At 41.3% G+C, this 21,870-nt stretch overlaps 1 protein-coding gene across 3 annotated transcripts in view; it reads right to left on the reverse strand.

The window, feature by feature from the left end:
• The window catches only part of CLYBL (citramalyl-CoA lyase), a 263,424-nt gene that overhangs the window by 23,540 nt on the left and 218,014 nt on the right, over window positions 1-21,870 (reverse strand). For 2 of the 3 annotated variants that reach the window (XM_059144805.1, XM_059144804.1), the window contains 3 exons: window positions 7,024-7,212; window positions 2,995-3,096; window positions 1,088-1,181 (listed from right to left, as the gene is read on the reverse strand). In XM_059144805.1, the coding sequence (XP_059000788.1) occupies window positions 1,088-1,181; window positions 2,995-3,096; window positions 7,024-7,212 (385 nt within the window). The remainder of the gene's footprint in view (window positions 1-1,087; window positions 1,182-2,994; window positions 3,097-7,023; window positions 7,213-21,870) is intronic. The other variant, XM_059144806.1, reaches the window with a different exon arrangement.

The raw sequence follows: 21,870 nt of genomic DNA on the forward strand, positions 1-21,870 counted from the left end.
CCCCCCCTGCATCTCAGGAGATACAACCACAAGTGACTTGATAGGTCACCAATTACTTCTGGTATATTTTTTCCTTCTAGCTGTTGCTTGGAAAGTATCAGTCCAAAGACGGCACCACAAAAGGTGGCCAAGCAGCTGGGCAAGGAAACAGTTAACTTCTCTCGCGGAGCCCAGAAATTCGCGTGCTATGGTTACCATGCCCTGCCATAACCAAGGTTCTGAGCCAAAGAGCACAGCTTCAGGGTTGGGATGAAGAAATTGGGGAAACGGAAGGGCACTCATTTTGAAAGAGGCAGAAAGTGTCCACTGAACTGTCAGAAACACAAAAGTCTCTTGGAAAGACTGGTATTAAAATAAGCTCCTTTTCTTTCCCCCAGGGGCGGGTGTGTGTGGGGTGTCACTGTTTGTATTTGGACCGTGACACTGCTCAGGGAGAGCTCCAGGCTTCAGGCCCCTGGCACTGTGGTTCTGCAAATGCTTTATGGACTTGGCCTCTTTTCTAGGTGTGCCCAGAGTCACTAGTAAGACCAGAGGCAGAGTGCCCAAGGGATGGGGAAGATTAGTGGAAACAAACATATTATCTCAATAAATATTTAATAAGAGTTCTGACATGTATTTTAGGAGGAATTTAAGATCTGTTTAAAATAATATTTGGATACTACATTTAATATAGAAAATGATTCATTAAAATGTAAAATTGCCTTCATTTGTGTTAGAAGCCTACATAGCCCTCAGATTGATGTGAAAACAAAATATTTAAGCAATGGAGAGGTTATTCACATATTATACTCACTATGAACAAAGTAGATGTCATATATTCCCCAACACATCTGAGGTTGCGACAGGCTTTCTATTATTTTATAAACGAAGAGAAGTAATAATACAGTGTTCTAGAAGCAGGACAGCTCTGAGGTACCCTAAATTATCAGAAAGTATTGCCCATTCAGAAGAACCATTGTCATGGTTGGCAAATATATATTGTCATGTAAATGTCCATTCATGAAGGGGCAAAGAAAAAATACACACACACACACACACACACACACACACACACAGAGATTGAAAAAGAGAGAAATGTGTTTGATACCTATGCTGGCCCGAAAGTCTTCTCCTCCAAAAACGACTGCATCTAGGAAAAGACCCACTTGAGGTCCGGTCTTCAGTGCTTCTTCACACACGGCCTGTAAAAGAGCAGAACAGAACCAAATCTCACAGAAATGCAGTTTAGAGAGAAACAGCATGGTGTATTTCAGTAGCAGAAAGATACAACTTTTTTTTTTTTTTTTTTTTTTAGAAAGATACAACTCAACACAATTTGGCTGAAAGCAAACTAGCAGTCCTAAAATGCAGCCTAAATTTACCTCTTTTGAAAGGCTTTTAATATTGTCCAAGATAAGTATGTTGTATAGATTTGCTTTGCTTCATGGATTACGTTAATACAGTTACAAATATATATTAATACAGTTAACAATGTTCGAATCACAGTTCATCTAATTTCTAGAGAAACTTTGAATTAACTCATTTTGATTGTACTGTAAATTATTTCTCTTTTTTCCAAAATTTGTTTTTGTTTTAAGAGACTCTCAAACAATAAACATAGAACCATAGGAGAGAAGGAAAGAATTTTTAAATCAAATTAATTGGATTATTTACATTAAGATCAGGATTTCCTAGTAAATGGTTTTAGGATTAAAGACAGTCAATATAAAAATCTACAACTCCAGAGGGGCAAATAAAAATGCAACAAGTCATTCAAGATGTATTCATTGGCAACTTTTATATTTCTATGTGAAAATATTTCTATGTGATTTGTAACATCTGTCCTACAGGTTAGGTAACTGAGTCGTGGAACTCAATCTACCAAGGTGGAGATTTAGCATGCTAATGTATGTGGGTAGGGAAGACCTGAAAATCGGGAGAGGACACTGTTGATTAATTTCAGGGGTTGTAAGTACTCCTAAGTATAATATGGAATAAGGTGGTGCCGTGGAGTTGAGAATTCAATCGTTGTCTGAATCTAGTCACATCTAAGGGATATGCTTTGATTATATCTCAGAATTATGGGGCAGGCTGGAAGAATTTGTGGTCAGTGGCGTAAATGTGCTGATCACGAGGCTTGAAGCAGCTCCCCGAACATATGCACTCTGCCTGCCCCTCCTGCATGGTCCAGTAGGTCTCAAAGTTTCCTCTCGGAGCACTTACTCACATAGTATCTCTCTGGGCAGTTTTCAACTATCTCTTTTCTTTGTTTTTAGGGATTTCTTCCCTCCTGCCCTCTGAGACAGGGTGCTGCAATGACGTTCTAGAGTCAGGTGAAATGTGAGACATATTTTGGAAAACAGTTTAAATGATCAGTGGTAAAGGGGGAAAAAACAAGCTAGCCATGAAATCGTTAAGGCAAATAAATGGTTGAATGCAGTCTTACACTGCTGGCAAACACTTGGTTCAGCTAATCTTCCTGAATGCATATCAGGAAATACTGCACGTTCTAATGTGGCAAATTGAAATAATATATTACAAATTATTGGTGTATACTAATCTACAAATAGCAGTCGTACATACTAGACATTATGGATAATGTTGCCACAAAGAGGCCAGAAAATTTCCCAATAAAAGGCAATTGTTACAAAAGAATAACTGAACGTCAACTCAGAAGGGAAACAAAAGAAATTTTCATGTACATTTCATCTATAAATATAATAATTCAAAGCATATGTTTACATGATTATTTCATTAAAATAGGAATATATGAATATTTCACTTAAATATTTAGGATTGGGAAGTTTCTCCTTGCTACTAAGCTAGTTTCTTTGTTTTCTAAGATGCTCACAGCCTGGTTTTGGATTATTACAGATAATAAATGGTGCTCAAGGTTTACTTTGCCTATAAATCTTTCTAGAAAAATATTTTAAGTAGATATCAAAATTGAGAACAAAAGTTCTCTTTAGGGAATAAATAAAATACTAACTTATTAGTCACATTACGTTCTCTTACCTTAAAATTGAGCAAACCCATTGCAGTTTCCACAAAAGGGATTAAATTCATAGGCTGTTCAAGTTTTCGGCCTTTTAAGTAGAATGAAAATTTGTCTGAAAACTAAAATCAAAAGTGTCATAGGTGATTAATGGGGGAAAAATGTACAATCACCGAAACGTAGACCTAGAAGTAGTATTTAAGTCTTTGGCCTGAGGAAGTAATATCCCAGCCTATTTCATACACAAAAGAGAATCAAAACAAAACAAAACAAAACAGGAGGAAAGACCAAAGAAAACAGGTAACAAAGTTCCCACCAAACTAAATAGTAAAACCCCAAGCATTATAATTTTTTCCCCCCTTAAGGAGCATTTTGAGGCCTAGGAGTTAGAAGTGGAAAGAGAGATTCTGGAGTTTAAATGCTTTCCTTGAAAACATAGCTACTTAAGACCTCTAGTCTTCACTTCGTTAAATGCAAATGGTAGGTCCCCAAAACAGTGAAGTCTTGCTCTACCTGCTATTCTGTTTTTGTTTTGGATCAGGCACTGACATCAGTGGAACTGTACAGCAGCCTTCTACGTGGAACCCATATTATTCATTATAGCACCATTATCCTTTGTTCAGTAGGTTTTTCTTCATAATTTTTTAGCTTACCTAGGAAGACCTTAAAAAGGAAGTTTAATTCTTTGAAGACCAAAGCTCGCCAATTTTTTCCATGAGACCAGTTCACAGCTAGCTCTGTGCTGCCAGTGGGGTAGCCCAAATTCCAAAATCTATCATCTGGAAACATACAAAAGCTCTTGCACAGATCTCCACCACCCCCCCTTTCAAAAGGGGGAAAAAAAAAACCCCACCACACTCTAAATTGTAAATCTATTATGTCTATCTAGATCTAATAAGATGTGGGGAGATAAACACACACACACACACACACACACACAGGTATGATAAAGATATTTTTGTAAATAAAGATGAAAACATATATATCCATTTTAAATTTAAGGAATATTCAGCCATTAATGGATATCAAAGGAAAAGGGAATTTTAATCATCTCTCCATTCAGTCTCAGTTGGGTAAATCATATCTAAGAGATTTGCATAAATATAAACCATCAAAGACTTTTCATCTTCAAAGGGGGTTTCAAGACCCTATAAGCTTTGTACTGTAATCATCGCAGGTCACCACCCTGCAGGAATAGGGCTGCTATGGCAACATAAAAAAACTAATGCTTAAGGCTTAGCATAATATTCTGACTAATAGAAAGGAAACTCATTTTAAAAGCTGGCAGCCTATTTACCAGAAGCAGGATTAGAGGTGTTATTTCCCCTTTTAGCTGCCCCCTCCTTGCTTGTGCAGCACCCCCCCCTAAAAAATCTAATCACTGGGATCTTTAAAAAGCTTTTGAGCAATTTGCAGTAACTTTACAATTAGCCTAAAATAAATCACAGCTTTCAGTAATGAAGAATTATTCCCAGTTGCTCCCACTGCCCTCCCTTCCTTAGATACCACCATCGTCACCTCCCTAGTAACTTTCCAAGGGAAGGAATAACTCAACCAAAATAGCAAGAAAGAAGAGAAGGCTGCAATGTAAGGAGACAAAATGTAGACTATTCCGAGAAAGTGAAAATAAAACCTAATTCATGTCACTTTTAAACTGGAAAATGGGTAGTGAAATATTAGCAGTTTTGGTGTTATATCTGGACTGGAAGAACTTGTTTTTCTCATTAAAAAAAAAAAACAAAACAAAACCAACGTGCAACATTACTTGTCCCATTCTTTGTGATAACAGTTGTCACTACAAGAATCATAAAGTTTAAAACTAGCTAAGTACTTTACAATATATTTCCTGTTCTTAGAAAAATCTCTAATACCTTTTGTTTTTAAGCCAACAGGGGCATTTAAAAATTAAATATTCTGGCCCATTCGCCTTCTCCTCCTCCCCTTCTTTCTTAAAAAATTGAATTAAGTACTGACACAAAAGGTAACTAGTGGAGAAGTTTCAATTAATTTTTTCAAAAGGAGACGATTAAATGTTTCCGGCCTGGTAAAGTGTTCATTTCAGTGAGGTGGAGGGGCTAGGGAGGGGGTGGAGGAAAAGAAGGGGAAAAAATCACAAAGAGATTGGGGAGGAGATGAAGTAGCAGGGCTCAGCAATTCTTTCAATTCCAGTGCACACCCAATAGTGTGTTGGGAGAATGCACACTGTTCGGGATTTGTGGGAGAATTGTCCCACGACAAAGGAGGCAGAGTCACGCTTGTTATAGTCCAATAAGCCGTGCCAGTCAAACAAGAACCCACACTAGCGACAAAAGGCCAGCAAGAGATTCTCACACAAAAGGAAACAAGGAAGCCCATCTTTCAGTTGTGCATCAGGCTCCGGGTTTTATGCTTCACATAAATACAAACCGAGAGGAAAAAATAAACAGCCCAAAAGACTTCTGTTAACTAGAAATCCTATTTCTATCCCAGGATTTAAAACAGCGAACAGAAGCTGTAGCTGAAGGCTGGGGTGGGTCCTCCCCTCTTAAATGAAGGGTAATAACGGTGATAAACAGGCATTAACATGAAACCAAAAGGGAACAGTGGCTTCAGATTCCATTTCAATCAATTTAAGACACATTCGCATGGGGCAGGAGGCCTCAGGGATGGTAGCCGACTGTAGTCGGTATCTCCCAGCTTCTGAGGGGTGACCTTGGGGAGAAGAACTCCAGTTTAGAAAGTAAACACAGGGCCTTGAACGTGGGGTCTTCCAGAAGACGCCAACACGGAGCTGTCCAGCAGCAAACTAATGGCCCCTACAGACGAAATTCTGAATTTGCTAGTAGCTACATTCAAGGAGGAAAATGAAACAGGTGAGTTTAATTTGAGTAATGTTCGTTCGACCCAACAGAGCTGAAATATTACCATTTCAACATGTGGCCAATATAAAAATGATGGAGATAATTTACATTCTTTTTGGGGGGAGGCAGCTGCAAAGTCTTCGAAACCCCATGTGTATTTTACACTTCGCAGCACATCTCAATTTGGACTTGCCACATTTCAGGCGCTCATGGGGCAGGAGGTAGCACATGGGGCAGGCGGCCACAACCCTGGAAAGTACAGATTCGACACACCTACACGCCTGAGAAAGGTGAGCAGTTTCCTTTGGTAGTACAGCTCTTCGGGGGCACTGCTGCATTTGGAGCCACAGCCTTCGAGATACTTCCAGGCATGGGTCACAATCACTACTGTGTTCACTCTCACGGCCACATCCCAGGCTCTTTGCCTCAGAGTGGCCCAACGGGTGGGTATTTTATTCAGCAGAGATCTGCAGAATCAGAGCAACCCTAAATAAAATCGAGCCTCCCCCTCCTTGAACAATGAAAACAATCATAGTATAATTAGGCCCATTTCAAAGTTTTCTTAAGTAATTTGACATACCAGGTTTTTATTGGCTGAAAAGTCTGTCATGAAACACACACACACCTGTCAGCAATTTAAAAAGGACGGACCAGAGAGCTGTTCAGGAAATAATATCTGTGCTAATTAAAACCACTAGTTAAAAGCTTCCTGTTTCTTCCTCGAGTTGCCCTCAGGAGTGACCTTTCCCTCTCCTCCTCCAGGTTCATTTTTTTCATTCGTGGCTAATGTGCTTTCGCTGTGTATGAAGACGGCAAATGAACCTGGGTGGGAGCCATTTACTTCCCCTGCTCTTCCAGGTGGAAGTTAGGGCCTGGCGGCCCGAGAGAAGAGATCCAATTCCCGGGGCAAGCCGGTTTCCAAGGATTGCTCTGTGAGGCTTCCAAGGATGCCGTTCTGGCCCAACCGCAAGTCTGAGTAGGGAGCGGAAGCGTCATCCCGAGGGCAGAGTTGTTCCTCCGAACGCTCTGGGCAAAGCCAGGCTCTCCTTGTGTGAAGGGAACAGTCTCTTGGCCTCCCTCCTCTCCCTCAGCTGCCTTTCTCTCTGCTCCGTGCATGCGTTTTCAAAACCTGCAGCACCCGAACCCTTCCCTTCTGCTACTCCTCCTCAGCTGCTCCGGAGTCTTTAAAGCAAAGTGTTAGCTACTCACCCACTGGATTTCTTCAGGACCTTCCACCTTGGGCAGCATCAGGCTTGAGGGAAGGACCCGGGACTGCAGGAGGGTCTCCAGGTCCTCTTCGGCCAGACCACTGGACACCGAGTTGACTCTCACACACTTTTCAGTTGGGCCCAGATCAAAGTCTTCAAGAGTTTTTACTATTCTCAGTCGAGCTTCGTTCTGTAGGTGTCAACAAAACGTGTCTCCTAAGTTTATTTATCATCGAGAGGAAACACAATCCAACAGACTGTGGACCTCCTGAGTGGATTCAGAGTCTGAGCACCATGACTGTATCTACACATTTCCTGTCCAGCAAATACATGGCACTTGAAATAAGTTGTCCAATCTGACAGACAGGAGACTGATTTCCAGACTTCACTCAAGAGGACTGTAACAGAGGTGACGGCCACTGTCACGCACACTAGTGCACTTCTTAACCAGTGCTGTGCTCTGGCTCTCTAGCATTGCTTTCCAACTACAAAGGTAGGATAACTCATGGGGAGCATTTATTGAGCATTTACTAAGCTCCAGGCAAGGTTCTAAGACTTCTACTTGCATTTTCTCATTTAATAAACATAAGGAACTACATAACACATGGATAATGGTAGTCTTGTCTGTCAGCATATTCACAGGAGGGAAAAAATAAGGATTTGTTTTTCTCTTTTCTACACGCGTCATGTTTTTTAGTCACTTAAAAATTTTTTGCAAGTGAGTTGATTTTTGACATTCAATTAAGAGAGCGCTCCCCGGAAAATGACACACTCCACAGTACAAAAAAGCTCCAACTTATTCAGATGGAAGGCAAAAATACCACCAAGAAATCCCATCATGAAGTGGAAGACAAATAATTTTTTTCCCTTTGACTTGCCAGTCTGTGCTCCATAGTTAAGAAAAGCTGAAAGGTTGAAAGCCTGCTTCAGTATATGAATTGTCCCTAGAAAAACTGTATGAAACCAAGCATGTTATTTATTGGCTCTGAGTCGGGGTGCTGAAGGTGGGGAAGGGGGAGGGGAGAGAAAGGAGCGCATTGAGGGGCTGGGGGTTGGAGTCAAGAGAAAGAAAGCACTTGGGGTCATTACTTCCTGCCAATTTCAGTTTCAAAAACAAGTTCCTTCAACTTGCCAACAGCCCTCAACAAATTCTCATTGTCAGAATGAACACTTATCAAAAGTAGTTTCATTTGGGAAGGGTTTTTATGATACTAATAAAACTTTAAAGCTTCTCACTGCTGACGAATGTGGTTTAAAAAAAAAAAAAAGTCTTAACAATATACAGCCATTTGAACAGCAATACTTATCTGGAAAAATAGCAAACCAAAGCGGAGACAAAAAGAGAATTATGAGAGCCGATATTGGGTCTAAGTCTAATCAACAAGACAAGCCAGGACAGTAAATTTAAAGCAGACGGATGTAGGTCTATGACCGAGTGGGAGCAGGGAAGGCTTCCAAATGTGGTTTGAGTTAAACAGTGTGAGGAAACAGTGGCTTAGAGTTGTCAGGTCAGATGGAAACAGAATACGTAGACCAGTTTAAGACAGCCCTGTGGAGCCCTGATTTACAGAGCTCTGACTGCGGGTAATTAGGCCAAGCTTAGACAAAAGCAAGAGCGCGCGCACACTAGCTGAAGTTAAGGGCGCTGCGGCCAAGGGTGGCTTGGTTCCACATCATGCCGTTGGCTGTTCCACAGCTATAAAACTCATCCGCTTGCTCTGCCATGCCTTGTTGTTATGTTCTCTAACTAGGAAAAGCCTGAAGGTGAAGAGCGGAAGTGAGCTCAGTGCCATGGTTCCAAGAACATCCCGAGCTGTCGAGAGAAAATGCCTTCAGCTTTTTGACAGTGTGGGCGTTTAGATCCATAGCCTCTGAGAACCTAAAATGCGTTATGCTCCGTGTAGCCCAAACAGCTACAAACACAGCATTGCTCCAGCTTGTAAATATTTCAACTTCCAGGATTTCTTTCAATAGCAGGTTGGGCTTGTCAAGGGTCTACTGGGACAGAGTGAATGGAAAATGGAAAGGAACGAACTAGATCATTTCTCCTGAAAGGCATTTTAAAACTTGAGTTACATGAATCGTCATCTACGCTCTACTTTAATCTGTGTGTGTGCCCAAGACGCAGGATCCCTGGCAACGTCGACTTCCTAAATTGTTCATGTCGGTGTCTAACAAAATCTGCCCTCTAAGCTGTTCTGTTGTTTCTCTGGATTAGAAAGGGGCTGTTTGTTCAAAGCTTGTGTTCTAACCCGTTTGCAAATTTTTTAAAAAAGATTTAATTAATTTATTTGACAGAGAGAGACAGCGAGAGAGGGAACGTAAGCAGGGGGAGTGGGAGAGGGAGAAGCAGGCTTCTTGCTGAGTAGGGAGCCGACATGGGGCTCCATCCCAGGACCCTGGGACCATGACCTGAGCTGGAGGCAGACGCCTAACGACAGAGCCACCCAGGCACCCCCCTCCACTACCACCAGCCTCCCACCCTGGCTTTGCGATTTTTATCTAAAGTCAGATTACCATGGTTTCAGCACATTCTGGTTTACTTAGTAAAATTCAACCCTTGTGAAATTGGCTGCAAATGAAGTACCTAATTCCAATTTGGGGCATAATCTTATTAGTACTTTTCATGTTATAATAACGAACAGTGAATACTCAGCATTTTGTTAGACTTCTTTTTCTTTTTTTTTTTTTCTTTTCTTGGCTCAGAATGAAAACAAGCTCTTTCCACTTCATCATTCTGTACCTTTCCAAAAAAAGATGATGGCTTTGGAGGTATATTGCCACACAACACCCTTATTAACAGGCTGTTGCTTGCTGCAATTTACATAAACTAAGTGTGCATCCCTCTGCTATGTATTCCAAAATATCAAACAACTTCACTGAATTTACACCAACCAACAAGTATGTTGATTTTTTTTTTCTTTTTGGTGCTATAATGGTGAAATATGTTACAGTGCTAGCAAACACACCCATGCCATCTGTTGGGTGAGAAGAAGGCAGTTTCTAAGAACAATTAAGTTTAGTTCTGGGTGCTCAGCTAGAGAGAGCCACAATCCACCCAGTTGTGAAAAGAAATTCTGTTCATTCTGTTCCCTTCCTCCCTCCCTGATGCCAATCTTTCTTTCTCACAGCTCTCTGCTTTGCATCACCTTGCTCCCTTCACGCTTTCTCTCTCTCTCTCTATTTCCTTGGCTCCCCCTCAGCCCTGACTATCCTTCCAATTTCTATCTCATTCAGGGGATCAGTAAGACACGGGCCTGGCAGACACCCCCTTCTCTGAAGGGCTATTTAAGTGGTCTGCTGAGATACTGGGAGGTAATATTCCCTGGCAAAAGAAGGAAGAGGAAATTAAAGCAAGAAGAGGTCCCTCAAAAAAGACCTTTTTTGGGGGGTGGTTAGGGGTGGTTAGGGGGAGGTCTTATATGCTGGTGGCAAGCCAGGTTGTTCAAAATGCGGTTTGGAAGGAACTGCACTCTAAATGTGTTAACACTACAGAACGGCCTTGTTAAGCATTTCTTAGTGTAGGATGTGCTTGTCCCACTAAAATCTGACAACCTGGAAAAAACCAGAATAATGGAATTAAGGCCTTTCTCAACAGTTACATTAGATCTTTGTGGAGACTAATTATCACACTGTGTTCTGTAGCATGTCTGATTCCAGAGGTGAACTCTGTAGAGGTCACAAAGGAAGTTGGCACCAATCAGAATCTTCACCAGCTGCTGTTGTACATAAAAAGTTGTGTCACCAAACTTCCTGCAGCCAATCGATATTCCGTGCCACGGGCTGCTCAGTGCAGTGGACCAGTGGCTAATAAACTTGTCCTTATACATAAGCCACCGTATTACATGACTCTGTCTGGGCCAGGAACCAAGGCGTGCTATGATTTCAGAGACCGGGTTCTTATCACCTGGGGAAGAGACACGCTCGAGTGACGTAAGAAAGCGGATAAATCAACCATCGCCAAGACCCGCAGACTCCAAAATTAAAGGAGAAAATATGCGTGCAGTTGGTTCAATTGGCACCCATTAAAGCTAATAACTAATCATCCTCGCGAGTTTCTAGCTCAGAATGATCAAATCTGCAAAGAAAACAACATCCGTCCACTTTTACACTCCAGTGGAAGAGGTGGTCCCTCGCGGCAGGGCGGCACAGTCTCGCCATCTGGAGAATAAATCGAGTGTGAAGTACAGTATAGTTTGGGACCAAGCTCCGTGGCGGCAGCTCAGCAGTCAGTTCATTAGTTCCCAACTTCCAGGGATTAGAGCGGCATCAATTCTACTGTCGGATAGGAAGAGACAGACAGGATACGAGCTTCAAGGAGGACTGTGACAACCCGGAGGAGCCCCTTGGGTTTATTTATAAAACTACAAAGTATAAACATACCCAAATAAGTGCCTTAAATAATAGCATTATCACAGTTTCATAACATCTGAATTAACACCTTTCCCTTCATCTACCCGCCACCCCAACCTCCTATGTTAATGGCTAGTCCTTTTCAGCGGAAACCGCAAGGGCACCCTTGCTGCGGCAGGCGCAGGGAGAAACCCGAGCGGCCGAACCCACGTTTGGTAATTAAGAAATATGAGACCTTCTAGGCTCCGGGGAGATGCATAACCCTGGTGATTTTTTAAAAATGTGCAATTAATATTTCATCGGGGCAAAAGGCAAACTGCCAGGCCACAGCCTCAGAAACACTAGTGAATTCTGTCTTTTCTGAATGTGTCCATCTTATTTCCATGTTATCTGATTTGTAAAATGAAGTCACAGGCCTGGAGTGCAACAAACTTCAGGCAGACATCCTTGCTATCGGTATCTATATGAAAAAATTCTTGAAAATGTTGAGGTTGTTTGGTTTAAAATACAAACTTTGGAGTGAACTTTTCCATGGAAGGTCTCCTTTTTCATATAACTTCTTGTATACATTTATATATATATTTTTAAAAAGAATATATATATATAAAAAGAATAAAAGAAGATATACATATATAAAGAATATATATATAAGAATATATATTTATATATTTTTTTAAAAAGAAACAGGTCATTGTTTGTGAACTCTGTTATTGTATTTTTCTCATAAATGTATAAAAATTTATTACAATCTCAGAGACTGTTGTAGTGACTGCACTGGATAAAAGGCAAATAAATTCTCATTAATTATTACAATGTGGGAGGGTTTCTTTAGAAGATGATAGTGTTGAGTTTTCTATCCCATTGTCTTTTCCACATGTTAAAGAAATCTTTTGCTTGTTTTTGAAAGAAGAAAATTGACAATGCTACATATACCATGGGTCAGCTGGCTTAAAATTTCATTCATGGGTAACAGCAAAGGCACAGGTAACAAAAGAAAGAAACCAGACAAATTGGACTTCATGAAAAAAAGTATTTGTACATCAAGAGACACTATAAACAGAAAAAGGGCAACCCACAGATGGGCAGAGAATATTTACAAATCATATAACTGACAAAGGATTTATATCTAGAATATATTCAGATCTCCTAACACTCAACAATAACAACAACAAAATACAATTCAAAGAAAACAAAAAAACACAATTCAAAAATGGGCAAAGGACTTGAATAGATATTTCTTTGAAGATGATACATGAATGGCCAAGAAGCACATGAAAAGATGCTCAACATCACTGAGCATTAGGGAAATGCACATCACAATTACACTGAGATACCACTTCACACCCATTGGGATGGCTACTATAAAACAAAACAAATACAAAAACAAAAAACAACAGGAAATAACAAGTATTGAAGATGTGGATAAATTGGAACCCTAGTGTGCTGTTGGTGGGAATGTAAATTAGAGCCGCTATAGAAAATAGTATGGCAGTTCCTCAAAAAATTAAAAATAGAGTGATATGACCCAGCGATTCCACTTCTGGGGATATATCCCAAAGTATTGAAGAGAGGGTCTTCAAGAGATCATGTGTGCACCTGTGTTTATAGCAGCATTATTCATAATCGCTAAAATGTGGGAGCAACCTAAGTGTCCACTGACAGAAGAATGGCTAAGCAAAATGTGCCATGTATGTACAAAGAAATATTATTCAGCTTTAAAAAGAGAGGAAATTCTGACAGATGCTACCACATGGGCGAACCTTGAGGACGTGACGGTAAGCAAAATAAGCCAGTAACAAAAAGACAAATAATGTTGTGATTCTACTTCAATAAGGTACTTGGAGTAGTCGGGGAGTAGAATAGTGGTTGCCAGGTGTGAGGGGAGGAGGGAATGGGGGGTTCGTGTTAATGAGTATAGCATTTCAGTTTTACAGGGCTGGACGGTGGTAGTGGTCACACGACAGGGTGAATGTGCCAGTAACAATTGAATAGTACACGCAAACATGGTTAAGATGGGAAATTCTGTTATATACATAATACTACAATTTTAAAAAGTGAAAAAAATTTCACTCACTGATTTATCCCATGAAGTATTACATTCTAGGCACACTGTTTATTCCGAAAATGTAGACTTGGGTAGAGCAAAGTCTCTGATGTGTTATAAAAGGTACATTAAAACACAAGTTTATAGTGAAATGCTAAATCAGCTTTCATTCGAGGGACTAAGATGGGCCAGGGTGTATGGATAGATAGTTCATAAGATGCAACTGGCATTTCTGTCCCTCAGAGATTTAATGGAAAAAGAAAAAAAAAGCCCAAAAGAAACAATACTAGAATACAATAAATCTATGAAAAGAATTTATTTTGAAGGTCTCTGAGCAATTAAAAATATTTTAAAGACATTTCAAAAATGGTCTTAATTTAAATCATATAGGTCTATACATTGATGAAAATTCACAGAAAGTATGCTTAAAAGGTGTGTTTCATTTTATATAAATTTTACCACAAAAGAGCAAAGAGAATGGTAAACAAATATTGAACTCTAGTCAGTGATATACACACAGAAGTATTTAAGGGGATGTCTCCTGCTGCTATCTGCAACTTACTTTGAAATTAATTAAAAAGTAAATAAATTGATGAATGGCCAGAAGGACAGATTAATGGGTAAGTTTTTACTCTGTAAAACATTAATGGGAGAATATAGGAGTTGAGTATAAGGGTATTCATTGTACAATCTTCCAACTTTTGTGATTTTTAGCGTTTTTAGAATACAATTCAGGGAAAAAATTTCTTAAAGTACCTCTAAAATGTTGATAATTTTTGGAGCCGATGGCGAATACATGGGGATTCTGAAGCAATTCTCTTTACATTTGCATATACAGATCGTCCTCAACTTATAAGGGGGTTATGTCCCAATAAATTCATTGTAAGTTGAAAATATCTAAGTCAATAAATATTTTAAGTGGAAAATGTGTTGAATTCACCTAACCTACTGAATGTCATATGTGGGCCTAGTCTACCTTCAACATGCTCAGAACACTTACGCTAGTCTACAACTGGGCAAAATCATCTAACACAAAGCCTGTTTATTTCATAATAAAGTGTTGAGTATGTCACGTAATTTACTGAATACTGAAAGTGAAAAAAACAGAGTGGCTGTTTGGTACAGATGGCTGTCAGTGTATTGGTTGTTTACCTTTGTGATCATGTGGCTGACTGGGGGCTGAGGCTCCCTGCTGCTTGCCAGCACCACGAGAGAGGATCTTACTGCCTATTGCTAGCCTAAAAAAGATCCAAATTCAAAATTTAAAGTGCAGTTGCTACTGAATGTGTATCACTTTTGCCCCATTGTAAAGTTGGAAAATCCTAAATTGAACCATCGTTAAGTTGGGGACCATCTGTATTAGAATATTAGAATATTTCCACAATAAAATGTTAAAAACTAGTTAATGACTTACATTATATGATTTCACTCACATGAAGTCATATTTTTAAAAAGGTTTTATTTATTTAGTTGAGAGACAGAGATATCAAGAGAGCAGGGGTAGGAGCAGAGGGACAGGGATAAGCAGACTCTGTGCTCAGCGTGGAGCCTGATGTGGGTCTTGATCCCATGACCCTGAGATCTTGACCTGAGCTAAAAATCAGGAGTCGGATGCTTAACCAACTGAGCTACTGAGGCATCCCTCATATGTGGAATTTAAGAAACAAAACAGATTAACAAAAAAGAGACAAAGACAAAGTACAAATACAGAGAACAAATTGGCGGTTGCCAGAAGGGGGGGCAGATGGGAGGAGGGGTGAAATAGATAAAGGGGACCGGGGTACACTTTGCTGGGCACTGAGAAATGTATAGAACTGTTCAATCATTGTACTGCACACCTGAAATTAATATTACACTATGTTAATTATATTTCAATGAAAAAAACCAAGTTAATGACAAGTTAACTTCATTTTACTTATAATTTGTGGGAAATAGTTTGGGTGAGATTATTTTTTAAATAATTTTAAAGATTTTATTTATTTATTTGACAGAGAGAGAGAGAGATCACAACTAGGCAGAGAGGCAGGCAGAGAGAGAGGGGGAAGCAGGCTCTCCGCTGAGCAGGGAGCCTGATGCGGGGCTCGATCCCAGAACCCTGAGACCATGACCCGAGCCAAAGGCAGAGGCTTAATCCATTGAGCCACCCTGGCGCCCCGGTGAGATTATTTTTAGGCTTGCGATTTTTTTTGGGGGGGGGGGATAACTAATCAATGGCTGTTAGTATATTCAAAGTTGCGCAACCATTGCCACAATCAGTTTTAGAATATTTTTAACATCCCCAAAAGAAACCCCATACTTTTCAGCAGTTACTCCCATATTCCCTCAAGCCTCCCAGCTCTGGGTAACCACTAATCTGTCTTGTTTCTCTGCAGATCTGCTTATTCTGAACATTTCATATAAATGGAATCATGCAATGTGTGATCTTTTGTGACTGGTTAGTACAATGTTTTAAAGTTTGTCATGTTGTAGCATGTGTTAGTACTTCCTTCTCTATTGCCAAATTATATTCCATTGTATGGATATACCACTTTTAGTTCATCTATTATCAGTTAATGAACATCTGGTTTGTTTTGGCCTTTGGCTACTAGGAAAAACATTGCTATGAACATCATGTACAAGTTTTTGTATGGTTATCTCTCTCTTTTTTTTTTAAGATTTTATTTATTTGTCAGAGAGGGAGAGAGAGAGAGACAGAGCACAAGCAGGGGAAGCAGCACACAGAGGGAGAAGCAGGCTTCCCGCTGAGCAGGGAGCCCAATGCAGGACTCCATCCCAGGACCCTGGGATCATGACCTGAGCAGAAAACAGATGCTTAACTGAATGAGCCACCCAGGCATCCTGGTTATCTGTTTCCATTTCTCTTGGGTACATACCTAGGAGAAAGTAGAATTGCTGGGTCATAAGGTAACTCTAATGTTTAATCTTCTATGTTTAATCTTCTGTTTCCGAAGTGGCTGTGTCAAATCACATTCTGATCAGCAGTGTATGAAGGTTCTAAGCTTCACCAACACTTGTTATGATCTTTTTGATTAGAACATCCTAATGGGTGTGGAGTGGTCTCTCACTGTGCTTATTGTGGTTTTGATTTGCATTTCCCTGATGACTAATGATGTTGAGTTATCTTTTCATGTGCTTATTAGCTGGGTCATAAGGTAACTCTAATGTTTAATCTTCTATGTTTAATCTTCTGTTTCCGAAGTGGCTGTGTCAAGTCACATTCTGACCAGCAGTGTATGAAGGTTCTACATCTTCACCAACACTTGTTATGATCTTTTTGATTAGAACATCCTAATGGGTGTGGAGTGGTCTCTCACTGTGCTTATTGTGGTTTTGATTTGCATTTCCCTGATGACTAATGATGTTGAGTTATCTTTTCATGTGCTTATTAGCTTATTTTATATCTTCTTTGAAGAAAGGTCTATTTCAAATCCTTTGCCCATTAAAAAAAACTACGGTGAAATACACACAATATAAAATTTTCCATTTTATCCATTTTTAGGTGAGGAGGGGCAGAGGGAGAGGGAGAAACAGAATCTAAGCAGACCCTGAGCTAAGTGTGGAGGGCTATGCAGGGCTCGATCTTACAATCCTGAGGTCAAGACTTAAACTGAAATGAAGAGTAGGACACTTAACTGACTGAGCCACCCAGGTACCGTATTCTAACCATTTTTAAGTTTACCACTGGATGCTCTGAACCATTGTCATACTGTGCAACCCTCATGATTACCTATATCTGAAAACTTTTAATCATTTCAAACAGAAACTCTGTACGCAACAGGCAATTCTTCCTAATTCCCACCTACTCCCCAGCCACAGTAACCTCTAATCTACTTTCTGTATCCATTCTTTTGGGTTTATCTAGGAGTAGAACTGCCAGGTCCTGTCCGTCACCTTTACCCCTTCTACTCTTTGACTTTGCCTTCTTCCCACCTGCTTCTGCTAGATCATCCTCAACCATATGTGACAAGTCTTATGGGTTGTTTTTTTTGAGGACCTTGGCAGGCATCCCCATGGGCCTCTGAGAGACCTAAAACCCAAACTCGAAGGGAAATGTGGAGCTAGTGACAAAAAGATGTCCCTCATGGACACGACTGCCCATGCTTTTTTCCATTTCTTGTTAACTTTGATTTAGTAGTGTGGCAGAGGTATACTTTATCTACAACTTTTCAAAAGACAAACTATTTACCTTTTAAAGGCATGTAGTGCCTTTCTCCATGTGAATAACAACCACCACGCTCAGATTTGTCTGTGGAGCTCTGGAGCCTTCCTACTTTTTCTGTTTTCTTTGTCCTCACTCATCACTTGTTCTCACAGCCTCAGAGGGGCAATGGTGTAATTTCTGGTTTCTAGCGGGCAGCAGAGGCTCAAGGGGCCATGAGACTTGTTCTAGGCAGGACAATCTGTGAGTGGAGGAACAGGGTGCTTTGTCATGCTTTCCCCTGGGGGGGCCACTAGCCATGTCTACATGATGTGAAGGAACCAGAGGAAAGAAAGCTAGACAACATGATCACTCATTAGGTATTTTATGTGCTTAAGGCCAAACATCCAGATACTTGAAAACATTTAGATAACCGATAGGATTTGTCCTTTAGGGTTGTTCGTGATTCTGAAAAGAAAATTTCCTGAATACTATCTCCAGATTCTGTCTGATGTCTCTGGTCTGGTGCATTTAAAAAATTTAGCCAGTAGGAGAGGGATCAGTCAAATGCTATCCACTGTGCTGGGTGCTGGGAACAGGTGCGGAGGGATAGGGACAGATATATTAGTAACTTTATATTGATATATAAGTCAACAGAGGAATGTGTCATCTAGTTGTGGCAATGAAAGACCCACAGAATGAGAAAAAAATTAATTCAAGTTGGTGCAACATACAAGAGGACCACGGGACTAAAAACAGAAGGGAGCCCTTCAGATAGGAGGCAGGGGAGTTGGGAATCTCAACAGGTGCAGGGGGAGGGGTCAGTACCTGGCAGAGAGCCAGAAAAGGGCAGAGGGCAGAGGCAGGAATAGTGTGTGAATGAAGAGGCAGGTGGTCAGTACAAACGAGGTTAGGTAGGGAAGGTGCTGGCACCAGGAGAAGGACAGAAAGACAAGAGATTCCCAAATGGGCAGGAGTGAGCCCCCATTTAGGGATATAAGGGCTGAAGCCTTATATTTTCTCCTCCATTGAGGGAGGAAATTGTGGTAGGGTTGGTGGGACAAGAATGACAGTTCCACTGAGAAAGTCCTCTCCACAGTGCAGGCTGGCCTGGACTGGGAGGGGGACCATCCTCCACTGTTCCTTGACTGCTAAGTGTAGAGGTTCCCTGCTTGAGCTTGCTCTCCCCATGGGCAACTTCTCCATCTTGGAAGCACTCACTTTCATCCCCAGAGGGCCTCTAGTCCTGAAGCTACTCGATTTTGTCTTTGGAATGGGCGTTTTCACATGGGTCTCTGATCTGGGATTCAGAGTACAGTACAGGTACAGTACAGCGCATTTCCTTTCCAGAAAAAGAAGTGTAACGTACACAGGGAGTGGCAACGTGGCCCACCTCCCTCCCTTTTGCCTTCTAATTGGTCTTGCTCTGCCCTGAGGATGGCAAAGGGGGCTCTCTTCCCACCTGGTGCAAAGCACAGCCCCAAGCAAAGATGCCCTCTCCCTCTCAACTTGCTAGATTTGTGTTTCTCAACTCTCTCGGTTAGAGAAGGTAATTAACTGTTTGGGTTTAAAAGCCCTCCTGCTGCGCTGCAGTCTGCGTGGGAGAATAAAAGTAAACAAGCGAAAGGGAACGGTGTCATCAAAGGACTCTGCACCCTTATAAGGATGAAAAGGCTGCTATTTGCCACAGGTGCCACGGACAACCGCACGCCCGCCTCCTTAAGAGCACGGTCTGTGGGCCTTTCATTCTTCTTGAAGGTAAGTCAAGAGTGATTGGGTCATCATGTAAAAACCTGCCATGGTTTCAGATGCCCATCAGCTAACAGCCATGTCACCTGGCCTGGCCAGAGCCGTTCTAGTGTGATGTCACAACTGTTCTAGCTGATGACACCCTGTAGTTCACAAGCCCCCTTGAGATACATTGCTAGTAACTAATCCGAACTGTCCCCTACTCTAAGTATTAAGAACCAGTTTTTTTGTTTTTTTTTTTTTTAAGCACCAATTTTCTTAAAAAGCCAAAGCTTCACTTCTATGTGGGGAAACATCTACTTTCCTGCCCATCACAATTTTGGAGGCGAATCAGGCCCACTTCTCCCCTCGGCTGCGCTAAGGTGGGTCACACAGGAGCTCTGCTGCGCCCACAGTGCCGCTGGGAAATCCCTGTCTCCGTGCCAACTGCTTCCACAACACTTCTCTAAGGTGCTGACACAAAGAATCTTGTCTCCGTAAGTAGGAGGTTATACAAGCTTCCAGACAGAAGTATAAATGTCTAATGATAAGACACAAACAGCCTTGCAATTCAAGAAACCAAAATAACAGGAATTTCGGTAAGATGTAGGCACAAGGGCTTAACTTCACATTTTGGGGGAAGAAGCCTTTTTTCTGTGGGAGAACAGCATCCCAGACAGGATTTTTAATTAGTCTTCCAGCAGCCATGAATGAAGAAATCAGGTAGCTGAATAAGCTCTGTGACAGCAGAGATCAAACACGAAGACGTATTTCTTGCAATACAGTAAACTGGATCATTGTTCCCACAAACTACTTTTAATGTAGGTGAGGCTTTAAAATGGAAAGGAATTTTAAAATCTCCTGCATGATTTTGCCAGTTGGTTCTATCTTTGTAGATTTTGATTTCTGTTGCTCAAATATACAGCCACACTTCATTTTATAGTAGCGAATCATTTACTTTTCATGGTTCACTGTTGTTGCTGTTTGTCTTGCTTCCTAATTATTTCCCAAAGAAAGTGGCCATTAAAAAGGCCTTGTTTCTTTTAGGTGGCAAGTTCACAGGTATTTTATTATATTATTATTATTGTTTTTTATTATATTATTATTATTATATTATTATTATTGTTTTCTTATTTGAGAAAGACAGTGGGGGGAGAGGCAGAGCAGAGAATCTTCAAGTAGACTCGCCACTGAGCACGGAGCCCAATGTGGGGCACGACCCCACAACCCATGAGATCTTGACCTGAGCGGAAACCAGGAGTCTGACACTCAGCCGACTGAGCCACTCCGGCGCCTTTATTACTTTTTTTAAGATCTTATTTTTAACTAATCTCTACATCCAACGTCAAGCTTGAATTCACAACCCCGAGATTAAGAGTCACATGCTCCGCCAACCAAGCCAGCTAGATGTCCCAAAATTTATAGGTATTTTGAAGAGTGGAATTTCTCAGGGCGCCTGGGTGGCTCTGTAAGTTAAGTCTCTGCCTTTGGCTAAGGTCCTGATCTCAGGGTCCTGGGATCAAGCCCCATAACAGGCTCTCTGCTCAGCAGGGAGCCTGCGTCCTCCTCTCTCTGCCTGCCTCTCTGCCTACTTGTGATCTCTGTCTGTCAAATAAATAAATACAATCTTTTTTTTTAAAAAAAAGAGTAGAATTTCTCCATCCTACTCTATGACATTTTATTTTATTCTAATATCACAAGGCTGGGGGGGGGGGTGGTGCCTGGTTTGCTCAGTTGTTAAGCATCTGCCTTCAGCTCAAGTCACAATTGGGATCCAGATCCGCAGGAAGCCTGCTTCTCCCTCTCCCACTGCCCCTGCTTATGTTCCCTCTCTCACTGTGTCTCTATGTCCAATAAATAAAATCTTTAAATAAAATAAAATAAAATCAACAAGGAAAATAGAAGAAAAATGCAATGTAGAAAATCGAAGAATGGAGGATGATGGCCATTAGAACATTTTATTTTTTTCAAAAGGCAGATTCTCCCCTTTAAGCACTATGGTTTGGTTGTAGCAAAGGGCCCTTCTCAAGGACCACGCCACACGAGAGGAGGTTCCTCTTCGCAGTCTGTTGGAGCAGACTGACAACGGGCAGCATGGAGCAAGCGGCAGAGCCCTGTGTCATCTCACCCAGCTCACTAAAACCAGCTCCTCTCTGATTCAGTGACTTCCTTGAGAAAATGCTAATAAAACAATGCAGGGGCCTGCACCACCCGTGGTTTTCATTGTGCCGTACACCTTGTCCTCCTGCCAGCTCTTCGTGTTGACTTTCCCGGCAGTTTCATTCCTTCACTGGTGCCAGGCAGGCTCAGCACGGAACCACTTGGGTTTTCTTCCCTCTTTTATCGCCCAGTAAATTTTCATAAAGCATTTAACGTGAGAACAAGCAGGTTAATTTGCCATGCCGGTGAGCCAGGCTCTCGGAAGGCTCCCTGCAACACTGCCACGTTTTGGCGTCAGAGGCAGAGGCCTCGGTCCCAGCAGCGAGGAAGCTTGCCAGAGCCTTCTCCGGGCAGACACCAGGTGTGATTTAGCATAACAGATTGTGTGGACGCTCAGCAGCTTCTGTAATCCATGCGTCAGGACC

The sequence above is a fragment of the Mustela lutreola genome, chromosome 13 (genome assembly GCF_030435805.1).
Source record: "Mustela lutreola isolate mMusLut2 chromosome 13, mMusLut2.pri, whole genome shotgun sequence".
Lineage (NCBI taxonomy): Eukaryota > Metazoa > Chordata > Mammalia > Carnivora > Mustelidae > Mustela > Mustela lutreola.